The sequence below is a fragment of the Budorcas taxicolor genome, chromosome 16 (genome assembly GCF_023091745.1).
Source record: "Budorcas taxicolor isolate Tak-1 chromosome 16, Takin1.1, whole genome shotgun sequence".
NCBI classification, from domain to species: Eukaryota; Metazoa; Chordata; class Mammalia; order Artiodactyla; family Bovidae; genus Budorcas; species Budorcas taxicolor.
The window spans coordinates 51,678,110-51,690,828 of record NC_068925.1 but is presented as its reverse complement, the minus strand read 5'-3'; the positions used below and the strand labels follow the sequence as shown (position 1 = coordinate 51,690,828).

General features: G+C 57.1%; 2 protein-coding genes across 2 annotated transcripts; one reads left to right on the top strand and one right to left on the bottom strand.

Moving 5' to 3' along the window:
- The first annotated feature begins 1,027 nt into the window (after positions 1–1,027).
- Positions 1,028–9,906, top strand: CALML6 (calmodulin like 6). The gene is given in 6 exon segments (XM_052653562.1): positions 1,028–1,190; positions 9,217–9,390; positions 9,467–9,507; positions 9,509–9,612; positions 9,704–9,792; positions 9,863–9,906. Coding segments are annotated over 6 exon segments (615 nt in total).
- A 365-nt stretch (positions 9,907–10,271) lies between these two features.
- TMEM52 (transmembrane protein 52) lies at positions 10,272–12,454 on the bottom strand. Its single transcript, XM_052653560.1, has 6 exons — positions 12,439–12,454; positions 12,145–12,251; positions 12,016–12,059; positions 11,818–11,859; positions 11,004–11,182; positions 10,272–10,898 (listed from the first exon to the last, which is right to left on the bottom strand). Exons 1-6 carry the CDS (start codon positions 12,452–12,454, stop codon positions 10,720–10,722), a joined length of 567 nt encoding a protein of 188 aa, XP_052509520.1. The 3' UTR covers positions 10,272–10,719.
- Positions 12,455–12,719: the final 265 nt, after the last annotated feature.

Sequence of the window (12,719 nt, the reverse complement as noted above, 5' to 3'; positions counted from 1 at the left end):
CCCTGGGCTGGCCCTCCTGGGGTGGCCAGGCCTGCAGGCACTGGGTGTTTTGGAAACCAGCAGGCCTGCATGGCATATCGGGGGTGGTAGCGCTGCCTGGAGCCAGGGCCCTGGAGCTCTCACAGTGACGTCCATCTGGGACCTGCCAGGCTCCTGCTATGTTCCCCTGGGCAGATGCCTGGTGCTCGTGCCCAGGCCTGCTCTGGGGTGCCAGGGGGTGGCTCAGCCTGAGGATCACTTCTAAGGACTTGCCTGTCCTGTCCTATTGTCCCTCCAGGAGCCCCTGGTGGCCATAGGGGTAAGGCCTTGCATTGGGTGGACACTCCCTCTGAGACAGACCATGGAGACGAAGCCCCAGAGAGAATGCAAGTGCAAGGGGTGGTGGGTCATCCCCATTGGGCACCACCAGGGGCACTGCTGAGGACAGGGCCATGTAAGCCTCACCCTTGGCGGGGGGGACCCTTGTCTGCCAAGGCTGATGGGTGCTGCCCTCATGGGTGTTGCCCCAGGCTCTGTGGGCAGAATTCACTTCCTCCAGCATCAGCATCCCCTCCGTGTGGGACAGACCTCCAGGCTCCTGCGGCCCTCTGGCCGCTGGGTCCCCTGGAACCAGAAAGGTCTGAGGCTCTTTCCATTGACTTAAGAGGACAAGGAAGAGCCCTCAGAACGTTGGAGCGCCCTGAGCCCTCAGGGGAGAGAGGACACAGGGCTGTCAGGGTTAGCTGGGAGCCCCCGGAGCCTGGGCAAAGCGGGGGCCGGCCACACCGGGTCACCTGGTGGCTGAGCTGAGCAGTGGGCCCCAGCTCCCGAGCACGGCTTGGCTAGGCTCTCTGGACCACACGGTCCAGGGCCCACCCCCTGCCCTTGAGTAAAGGTGGTGAGCGGTGGCTCCATTTCTGCAGTAGGCACTCTGACCTCCCCCCTCCCCCGACCTGCCACAAGCTGGGTTGTACTTATGCCTGTCTTTGTGCTCACAATTGAGGGAATCGAAGAATGAGTCTTCGAGTGCAGGGTTTTGAAAGGAGGGATGGAGAGAGGCCGGCCGGAGGCCGGGGAAGGCGACCCCGCCCAGCTCCAAACCCAGGAGGGCAGCCCTCAAACGCCGGTGCCCGCCCAGCGGCACGCCCAGTCCAGGCTTCGCGCGGCTCGCGAGCGCCGCCTGGTGCACACGCGCGGAGTGGACGCCCCAGGCGCAGCTTCCGGGCCGGGGATGGGGCGGGTCCGGTGGAAGGGCCGGGGCGGGGCCTAGTGGAGGAACGAGGGGCGGGGCGGAGCCGAGTGTCGGGGGCGGGGCCGGGAGAGGGGCCCGGGCGGGGCCGAGGACCCGGCAACTACAGGGAGGAGTGTCGGGAGCGGGCTTGAGCGAGTCTCCTCCGGACTCCGGCCTCCAGAGTGGGCTGGCGGTTTAGCATTTCCCACGAAGAACACGGGAGGGCCACTTAACCTGTTTCCAGATCCGCCTGTGATTTTGCTAAAACCGTCCTTAGTTTTCGGGGCTATTATCTCTCAGCGCGCCCCTCCCGCTCTTCGCGGAAACAAGCCCTTTCAGCTCTTAACGGTTTCCTGTGTTTCTGTTTTGTTTCGGTATTTTTTGGCCGCTCCCCGGACTTGTGGGATCTTAGTTCCCCGACCAGGGATCGAACCCTCACCTCCTGCAGTGGAAGAACAGAGTCTTATTAACTGCCCAACCACCAGAGAATTTCCTCCTCTGGTCTTAGAAATTGGTGGAGGGACTTCCCTGGTGGTCCAGTGCCTAAGACTCCAAGCTCCCAATGCAGGGGGCCCCGGTTCAATCTCTGGTCAGGGAACTAGAACCCACATGCCATAACCAAGAGTTCGCATGCTGCAACTAAAACTGTCCAGAATGCCGCAACAAAGACCCAGTGCAGCCAAATAAATAAATATTTTTAAAAAGATAATTGGTAGAAATCGGCAGTCAGAGAAGGTGGTCAGTTTGAGACTGATCTTTAGTGCTGTGATTTCTTTGTGGATCAACAAATGATGGAATTTTAGAGCAAAGCGGGGTTTCCAGGAAAGGATGTCTTGTGGTTATGACCCCAGACCCATCCAGAGTGTGGAGTGCTGGGCGCAGAGGGGCTGGGGCTCCTGGGACACGCCCAGCAGAGAGGGTGCTGGGAGCCCCCGGGGGCTGGCCTTTCAGTAGACTGTGTCTGTGGATGGGGAGCATCTGGACTTTTTATCCAGGTAGGCAATCGCCACTTAAAAGGCGATTGTTTTAAATGGAATAATGCTGCTATGAATATGGGTATGCAAATACCTTTGAGACCCTGCTTTTGATTCTTGGGGGAAAAGGCCCAGAAATGGAATTGCTGCATCACGTGGAGCTTCTATGTTTACTTTTCTTTGGAGGCACCTCTGTAGGACCTTCCACCATTCTACATTCCCACCAGCTGTGCTCAAGGGTTCCAGTTTCTCTATGTCCTCACCAACACGTCTTGTTTTCTGGTTTTTGATAGTAGCAGTCCTGATGGTGTGCAGTGCTATCTGGCTGTGCTGTTAATTTGTGCTCGCTGATGATCAGGGATGTTGAGCATCTTGTCGTGGGCTTGTTGGCTGTCTGTCTCCTTTGGAGAAAGATCTGTTCAGGCTCTTTGCCCATTGTTTGAATTAGGTTACTGTTGTGTTGAGTGATAATAGTTCTTTGCATTTTCTGAGTACTAATCCCATATCAGATGTATGGTTTGCTAGTATCCTCTCCAATCCTGTGGACGGCCTCTTCTCTCTGTTGATGGTTGGCTCTGAGGCACAATGGTATTTACCATACACTTTGGTGGTTATAACCCAATATGACTTGGTTATTTTCTTGCTCATGTTTCCAGCTTTGGCCCCTGGGAACTCTGTCAGGTGGCTGGGTTTACTTTGTTTATTCTTCCAATTTTATTGAAGTATAATTGACATACATACAGCACTGTGTAAGTTTAAGATGTGCAGCATAATGATTTGATGTACATACATCAGATATGAAGATGACACCACCCTAACGGCAGAAAGCAAGGAGAAACCAAAGAGCCTCTTGATGAGAGTGAAAGAGGAGAGTGAAAAAGCTGGCTTAAAACTCAGCATTCAAAAAACGAAGATCATGGCATCTGGTCCCATCACTTAATGGCAAAGAGATGGAGAAAAAATGAGAACATAAAATCCGTGAGAGACTTTATTTTCTTTGGCTCCAAAATCACTGCAGACTCTGACTACAGCCATAAGGTTAAAAGACACTTGCTCCTTGGAAGAAAAGCAATGACAAACCTAGACAGCGTGTTAAAAAGCAGAGACATTTTGTCAACAAACATCTGTGTAGTCAAAGCTATGATTTTTCCAATAGTTATGTGTGGATGTGAGAGTTGGACCATAAAGAAGCTGAGCGCCGAAGAATTGATGCTTTCAAACTGTGGTGCTAGAGAAGACTCTTGAGTGTCCCTTGGACTTCAAGGAGATCAAACCAGTCTATCCTAAAGGAAATCAGTCCTGAATATTCATTGGAAGGACTGATGCTGAAGCTGAAGCTCCAATCCTTTGGCCACCTGATGTGAAGAGCTGACTCACTGGAAAAGACCCTGGTGCTGGGAAAGATTGTGGGCAGGAGGAGAAGGGGGTGACAGAGGATGAGATGGTGGCTGGCATCATTTACTCAATGGACATGAGTTTGAACAAACTCAGGAAGATAATGAAGGACAGGAAAGCCTGGTGTGCTGCAGTCCATGGGGTAGCAGAGTCGGACACAACTAAGCGACTGGACAACAACAGCCTCATGAACTGTCGCCACAGTGAGTTTAGTGAGCATCCATCATCTCATATAGATACGAAATTAAAGAAATAGAAGAAAGCTTTTTTCCTTGTGATGAGAACTTAGGATTTTCTCTCTTAACAACTTTCATACATAACATACAGAAAATTGATTACATTTATCATACTGTACATCTCTAGTACTTCACTTTTCTTATAATTGACTGCCTTCCTCCAGTTCCTCGTCCTTACCCCCACCTGGGTTTACCTTTATTATGTTACTTCTTGCTTCCTAGCTATGCTGCCTTTCTCTTATTTATTTTTATTTTTGGTTGTGATGTGTGGGGATCTTAGTTCCCTGACCAGGGATCAAACCCAGACACTTGACAGTGAGAGTGCAGTCCTAGCCACTGGACCACCAGCGAAGTTCCCATTACACTGCTTTCTTATGCTTCTTTCTCCCTGACTGTGTTCTACGAGGTACATTACATTTTCTTTAGTCTTTTTTGCTTCCACAGATGTGGAAGTCACACAACCTATTTCTGTCATTTTAGTGGTTATCGTAAGTGTTTTACATTACATTTTAATCTCAGTCACTGGCACTGACCATTTCCTGAACACCACTGGCCTTATGCTTGCATCCCTCTCCCATCTATGGTTGATAGTCTGGGTTTGGGGTTTCTTTGGCACCCCTTGTCCAGGCTGGGTGGCCCCCAAGCAGGCTGTGTGATAAGGGCTCAGGAAGAGGGGAGGCAGGCTTTCCTTGGGGGTGAAGGAAGTAAGACGGGATGGAGAGGGCATTCCTAGAGCTGGGCTGAGCAGGGGGCTCAGTCCACCAGGACCTGGGGAAACTGTCACGGTGCAGCTATCACCCATGGGCGAGGAGGCTGGGGGCTTCAGCAGAGCCCAGGGTGATAGCCCCCATGCAGCAGCCCCAGGCTGGCTGAGTGCAGCTCAGGCCAAGGCTGTGGGGAAGAGTGGAGGGGTCTGAGAAGCCCTGTGCCCCCTACCCCCAGCTTATGCTCCAGACCCTAGAGGGAGCCCCCAGGCCTAGATGTGCTCACCTGCCTCCTGCCAGCAGGGCCACCAGGTCCCTTCATCCACCTACGTCAGGCCCAACTTGTCCTCAGCTGTCTCAGCTGCAGTTATGGGGCCTTTCCCCCACTCTGTCCCATGTGACCTACCACAGAGACAGTCCCTACTCCCAGCGCTTCGTGGCGGCTGGGCAGCAAGGGACTCATCTCCAAAGCTCATCTGGTTGCAACCTGGTCCTCCAGAAGCTGATCCCGAGGTGGGGTCTGGGGTGCAGGCTCTGTGTTAGAGGTCAGGTCCAGCTGTCCTGTAAGAAGCCTTGGGCCAGCCATAGGCTCTGGAGTGAGCACCCTTCAGAGTCCCGTGTGGGACCACAGTTTCTGGTGAGCCAAGTCTGTACCAGCGGCCACCCCAGAGGGATGGGGTGGCAGCACCTGTGGGTCTCTTGTCTGGGAGCAGGTGACTGGTCTGCACTATGTGAGAGGAGGGTCTCTGAGGGAGGGCCTGAGGTCTCCCTGCTGCACACGCAGCCTTTCCCCTCCCCTGGCCTGGGTTTTCAGTATGCAAGTGTAGCTGTTCTCTTTGGAGAAGAGCACACACCATGTGCTCTGTCCAGAGAACACACCGTGTGCCCTGAAGTGGGGGAGCTGCCCCAGCACCTGTGCACAGACACCTGGGTACAGGGAGCACACTGCTTTGGCCTTCCTGGGTCCCCGCTCCTGGTCACTGAATTGGTAAGGGTTCTGCAAAGAAACAGACCAATGGGAGACAGCGGGAGGGAGGGAGGGAGACCAACTTATTTTAAGGAATTGGTTCATGTGCATTTGGCTTGTTCAGTAAACACCTAGAGACCCAAGGAGGAGCTCCAGGCCAGAGGTGGTGTGCAGAGGGTCCCTTCTTCCCTGAGACCTCAGATTTCCCCTTAAGGCCTTCCACATTATTAGGGTCATCTGCTTTACTTAAAATCTATAGATTTAAACATTAATCACCTTGGAATAAACCCCTCATGACTCCCATGTTCACTGCAGAAGTATTCACAGTAGCAAAGAGATGGAAGCAACCTAAATGTCCATGGATTGTTGGATAAACAAAATGCATTCAACCCATCCAGTGAAACATTACTCAACCTTAAGAAGGAAATATTGACACCTGCTAAGGAAATGGCAACCCACTCCAGTATTCTTGCCTGGAGAATCCCACGGATGGAGGATCATGGTAGGCTACAGTCCATGGGGTTGCAAAGAGTCAGACACGACTGAGCTACCTTCATGAAAAGATGCATGAACCTAGAGGACATGATGCTGGGTGAAGCAAGCCAGACACAAAAGGACAGATCCTGTCTTATGTCACTTATAAGAGGTCTCCAGATGGGTCATATCCACACACAGAAAGGACGAGAGTGGGTGTCATGCGGGGAGTGGGATGGGGAGTGAGTGTTTAGTGGAGACAAAATTTGGGTTTGGGAAGATGGAAAGGTCCTGGAGGGCTGCTGCCTAACAAGGCCAGGGTAGTTCATGCTACTGATCTGCACACTTGCAGTTAAGTGATACAACCAGGGTGTGGTGATTCAGTCACTCAGCTGTGTCCGACTCTTTGTGACCCCATGGACTGTAACCCGCCAGGCTTCTCTGTTCATAGGATTTGCCAGGCAAAAATACTGGAGTGGGTTGTCATTTCCTTCTCCAAGGGATCTTCCCTACTCAGGGATTGAATCAAGGTCTCTCACATTGCAGGCTGATTCTTTACTGACTGAGCTACGAGGGAAGCCCCCAAAACAAGTAAAGATGGTTAATTTTATGTTATAGGCTTTGTACCACAAATAATACAAAAAAGAACAAACAGAAAGACTGTGGTTCATAATAGATGATCAATATATGTTAGTTCTCTTTTCTGAGTAATATTTTAGGTGAATTTCACCACAGTAATCAATACATATATGAAAAAACAGTCACACCTAGATGAGTGTTTGGGAAAACACCTAGCCTTGCAGCCTGGCTATTGGGTGCAAAAACTGACCCTCAGGTCTCTTTCTCTACAGGCCCTTGTCCCTCCACTCCCACCATCGTTGTGTTGCATCCCCACTCTGGTCCGGAAATATAGATGGGACCAGTTTCCTTGAAATGGCTTGGTAATTTTTGAAGGGAGCAGTGGGAAAGTCCTTCTCATCATCACACAGCTGGAAGCCACAATCGGGAGCAGCTAGGACGAAGGTGGAGAAGGCAATGGCACCCCACTCCAGTACTCTTGCCTGGAAAATCCCATGGGCAGAGGAGCCTGGTGGGCTGCAGTCCATGGGGTTGCGAAGAGTTGGACATGACTGAGCAACATCACTTTCACTTTTCACTTTCATGTATTGGAGAAGGAAATGGCAACCCACTCCAGTGTTCTTGCCTGGAGAATCCCAGGGATGGGGAGCCTGGTGGGCTGCTGTCTATGGGGTCTCACAGAGTCAGACACGACTGAAGCCACTTAGCAGTAGCAGTAGCAGCAGGACGAAGGTAGGGGGGCCAGAGCCGGCTTCTTCTCCATCTCGGCCCAGGGCCGCTGGCCTGGAGCCTGCTGGAGCCATTTTGTCCCCGTCAGCACAAATCTTGCAGCCTCAGCAGCTATCCTGGGCCTCAGCGGGCAGCGTCCCTGTGGTTTCCATACTCTGGCAGGCCAGCCCGGCCGGCAGGGGACAGGACACACCCCACCTGCTCAGATTTGTCAGGTGGTCACAGGGCCAGGGCAGGTGTGTGTCTGCCTGTGAGACCCTGGGGGCCATGCAGGTGGTGAAGGGAAATGGGGGCCCGTGACTGTTCCTGGGGCAGGAGCTGGAGGGGAGATGGGAGGAGACCCTTCAGCCCCAGTTTGGAGCCACACACCTCCGAGTGCCATGGCCAGGCCAGTAGGTCACTGCCTAGATGGGAGCCTGAGGACCTGGGCCCCAAGGTCCGGGGGTGGGGGAGGTGGAGCCACTGCCCCAGGTCCTAGTGTGTGTGTGTCTAAGGGTCAAGCACACACATGCAGGGCTGTGCGCTGCTATGGCATCTTGTTACTAAACAACCTGGCCATGGAGCTCCCCTGGGAGCCAGCTTTGCTGTTCCGAGCGAGAGGGAGGTCAGGTTTCCCTGAGAATAGCCCCTGACTGCCCAGGGGAAACCTGGCTTGACCTCTCTGTGGCCAGTCTGGCCACCTGGTCCTGTCTGCCCTGCCCTCTCTTGCCCCTGGCTCATGGCCAGTTGTCTTCTCCTTGGACTCTGGACCCCCAGCCTCCTCTGGACAGGGTGGCCAGAGAGGGTCCCAGATATATTTGTTTATTGATCTTGTCTTTAGAGGGTGACTGCAAAGTGCTGGTACCATGCTGGGCCCCAGGTCCTTGGGGATGCAAGGGAGTCACCTGGCCAGGGAGGCCATCAGCAAGAACTGTCACCAAGAAGTGATGACAGCCCCACTGCAGCCTGAGGGGAAGGGGGCTGCATGGGGAAAGGGGAACAGCCCCCTCACCTACCCTGGAGCACAGTGTCCATGCTTGCTGCAGCCCAGGAGGGACTTGGCTAGGACCCAGGGTCGCAGAGGGAGCTCTGGGGTGAGGGGCTGCTCAGGCCATGATGGACCACGTGGGGAAGGGCCACCTGTCCCAAAACAGGGCTGAGAGGATCTCCTGCCCATAAAAGGCTCTTGGAATCTTGGACCCCTGGGACCTTGGGCTGCTGGGCCCTGCTAAAACTCAGCTGTCCCTTCCACCCCTTGAATTCTACCCACAGCAGCTTGTGTGCCACCGTGCAGGGGCCTCTCAGCTGGCACAGACATGGCAAGCCTGCTATGGGTGCCTGGAGGAGCCCCAGTGGGCTGGCTGGGTGGTCCAGAGGGAACTGGGGGCAGCGCCCGCGGGAAAGGGTAGGCAGGCCTCTAGGCGTGGGGATCAGCTGGGGCTGTGCCCGAAGGTGTGAGGGTCTCTGGGAACCTGAGGAAGAAGTTCAGTGAATCTGGACAAGAGCACGGATTCCCCAAGGCCAGGCCCTGCCAGCCACTGGGGCCGCCCTTGCTCTGGGGGGCCAGGTCGGAGCAGCCCTTTCTGAAAGCTGCCATGGTGGTGGAAGATGGGGTGGCCAGGCGCTGGGCTATCCTCTGGGATGCCAGAGCAGGCTGGGGCTTTCACTCTGCGCCCCCAGGAAGACTTCTCCCACATTGGTCCATGGTGTGCTCCCCCAGTCCCACTGGGTACCCACTGCTGCCCCAACTGCTCTCACATGGCTGGTCTGCCCCAGCCCCGGCTCCTTCACCCCCAGCCCTGGCCCTGGTGTCCTGATCTCCCTTCAAGACCCGCCCCTTGTGTCACCTTGTCTGAAGGCTGTTCTGGGCTGGGGCCGAGCGCCGTGGGCCTCGTGTCCCACGCTCTTCAGCCTCTCCTGGACTGAAGGTGGAGGAGCCCTTGCTGAGCCTGGGCCTGTGTCCCCACAGACGGAGTGCCTGTCACAGGGCAGATCAAGGATGACAATGGGGTCTCTGAGATGTTTGACTAGGAGGGCAAAGGGCAGGTGAAGACGGATGAGCTGGAGCGGCTCACGAGTCTCCTGGGCATCAACTCCACCAAGAGCAAGTTGGCCTCCATGGCCAAGGATGTGGACAGAGTTAGTGAGGTCGATAGGGACAGCCGGGGCAGGCAGGGGTCCCCTGTGCACCACGCTCACCAGCCGCTTGCTCCCCACAGAGAAAGGGTTCTTCAACTGTGGCAACTTCCTGGCCCTGATGGGGGGTGTGCTGGGAGAAGGCCCAGAACCAAGAGGGCGAGCTGAGGGCAGTCTTGTGCATCTTTGACAAGGAGGCCAAGGGCTACATTGAATGGGACATGCTCAAGTAGGGCCCAGGCCAGGCGGGGGGTGGGGCAGGAGGCCGGGGAGGTGGGTGCCCTGCTGGCTGCTGCTCAGTGCAAGGGGGGCCCCTGCAGGTACGTGCTCATGAACGTAGGTGAGCCCCTCAATGAGCAGATGATGAAGGAAGCCAACGAGAATGGGGACAGGACCCTTGACTACGAGGGTGAGCAGAAGATGGGCCCCGGGAGCCCGGAGGCCAGTCGGTCTACTGACCTGTCCCTCTGTTCTCAGAGTTCATGGCATGATGACTGGGGAGTCCTTCAAGCTGGTTCAGTAGGAGAAGCCGCTGGGGCCAAGGGAGGCCTGCTGGCAGAAGCCTACTACCCACTACTGTCCACCCCACTCCAGTTCTGCAGCCAATAAATGCTCCAGCCAGATTCATGTGTGTCACTGTCCCCAGGCTGGAAAGCAGGGGCTGCAAAGCTGTGGGTCTGGAGAAGGTAGAGGGTTCTCCTGAGTTGACCATGGCACTTGGCCTGTCACATCTGTGGGACACCTGACACGGCCCACAGCCCAGCCCTGGGCTCTGGACACCAGTCAGAAGGCCAGGCTGGGCCTAGGTCGAAGACCGCACATCCTGCCCTTGGCCCTGGAAGGTGGTGCTCAAGGGCCCCTCCCGGGGCCCTTTTCTCTGTGCAGAGATCACCTAGATACAAACTTTATTTTCTCTCTGAGAAGCTGGGGACATCACGGCAAGCCCTGAGCCCTGAGGCTTAGGCCTCTGGGGCCTCCTCTGGGCTGAGGGCCTGTGGGGCTGGGCTAGGGGCCAGGGCTGGATGTAACAGCGTGTGTGTGTGGCCAACACAGGGCCAGTCAGCTTGGCTGTCCAGTGTTACACAGCAACGAGTCAAGGGCTGCAGCAATGTGCTGGATGGCTGGCCTTCTTGGGGAAAGGACGGTGGGGATGGGCTGGGTGCCCTTGCACCGTCCTCTGTGAGCACAGAGTGGCCTGTGGCACTGGGAGGCTTGGGAAAGCTTTCCTGCCCCCACTATGGGGCACCAGGGCCACAGCTAGGGGTGCTGGGCATTGGGGCCTGGCTCCTGGAGCCCTGGAGGGGTCTCGAGGCACGAGGCCCCAGGGAAGGCTGGGTTACAGGGAGGGGCGTGGCTCCTCCTGTCTGGTCTTCGTCATCTTGATGGCCTCCTCATAGGAAGGCGGCGGCTCAGGGGCGTACAGGCTGTAGGCTGGAGGGGTCGTGGAGTCGAGATCCAGCTCCCCGAAGGGCAGGGGTAACTGCATACCCAGTGGGCACTGCACGGAACTGTAGGCTTCAGGGACCCAGGATGGGTTTGTGGGGGTGGGCCTGGCCCTCACTGGTCCCCTGCCACCCCTGCAGATGGGTGGGCCACCAGGAGAGGTGTGCCAGCACTCACAGGTCACAGTGCTGTGTACTGGGCTGTCATTGTCCACAGGAATGGCTGTCAGGTCGCAAGGCTCAGGTGCTGGCGGCAGGTGTGGCTGCGTGTGTGCATGCTTCCGGAGGCGGCAGAACCGGACACAGCTGGCCGAGACTCCACAGAGCAGCAGCAAGAGGGCAGTGAGCAGGATAAGCCTGGGCAGGGAGGAGCAAGACCCCTACCGCTGGACTGCCCCTTGGTCTCTGGGCACCTGTTCCCCGGGGGCAGTCACAGCCCAGTTGCTCAAGACAAGGCAATGCACAGGATAAAAGAGAACCAGGACTGCCTCTCCAGGCCAGACACCTCCTTCCTGGCCAGAGTTGAGCCTGAGGATCTGGCTTGACCTGGCCTCCTGCTGCTGGGCCTGCCCTGGCTGTCTCTCCAGGGTTGGCCACAAGTGGCCTTGGGTTCCTTCCCAGGACACACTGCCCCAGGCCAGCTACAGAGTCCCATGCTCAGACCAATGACCATGTTCAAGGGGCCTCCCACAGGGATGAGGAGTGAGGGAATGGGAAGTGGGCTACCAAGGGAAGTCAGTCAAGGGCCCAGGGGTGTCCCCAGCCATGAGGAACTCAAGTAGGATCCATGCCGGATGTTGCCTGGGTACTGGGGGAGGAACCTGGGATCTGTCTGCCTGGCTGCTGGGGGCCTCAGAACCTTCCCGCCAGCGGCCCAGGACGGGGACAGTGCTGGTGACTCCTCAGCCCTGGAGCCAAGTGGGTGGGGGTCTGGTGGGACTGGCCCAGGGGAGGACTGTCGCACCCAGCTGCGCGCCGTGCCCTGCACTTACCGCACGTGCCACAGGCTGCTCCAGCGGGCCTGGGGCGGGCACCTGTGAGATGGCGGCACCTGGAGCCGGTGGGGAAAGGCCAGGCCCACCGTTCCGCCCGGGCCTCCCCGCGGGAGGATCCCGGGTCCCCCCTACCCCCGCTCCCTCCCTCCGCCCAACCCTTCTCGCCTTCTCCCCGCTCCCCCGCCCCCGACTTACTGGTCCGAGGGGTCGCAGCTGCCTTCCACGAAACCCAGCGCCACCTGCGGGGACACGGGTGAGCCCGGGCCAGGGCGCGCCGAGCGCAGACCCGCCCTGCGGTGCCGGAGCCGAGCACCCGCGACCCACCTGCGGCAGCGGCAAGAGTGGCGGCAGCAGCAGGACCCCGCGGTCAGCCGGCGCCCGGGAGACCATGCTCAGAGCGGACAGATGCAGCCAGCCCGGAGGCCAGGCGGCTATATGAAGGCCACGCCCCTGGGCCGCTCCCAGAGCAAACCCCGCCCTCCCGAGACTACGTCCATTGGAGGATTGGCCTTGTAGCCACGCCCAGGTCCCCGCCCCCCTCCCCCCAAGATCACCGGCGCCCTCTAGAGGCCCCGCGCCCGACGGGCAGGCCCTTGGCCACTTAAGGGCCCCGCCCACGCAGTTCCCGCCCCATGGTCCTCTCACCAGGTCTGTCCCATCCATAGTTTCTTAGCATAGGGTCACGGGGTGGCGGACAGTCTAGCCCTTTGGCGTCCTGAAGTCGGGCTCAAGGTGGACGGAGGCGTCCCACGGACAGTTGTGCTTGGGTGTGGCCTCGGAGGGTGGCGGCCACGCCTCTCACACACCCAGGGGCTCAAGATAAGGGTTGCAGCAGTCTAGACGCTGGGGCGTTCCAAGAGCGGCAAGAGAAGTGAAAGTGAAGTTGCTCAGTCGTGTCC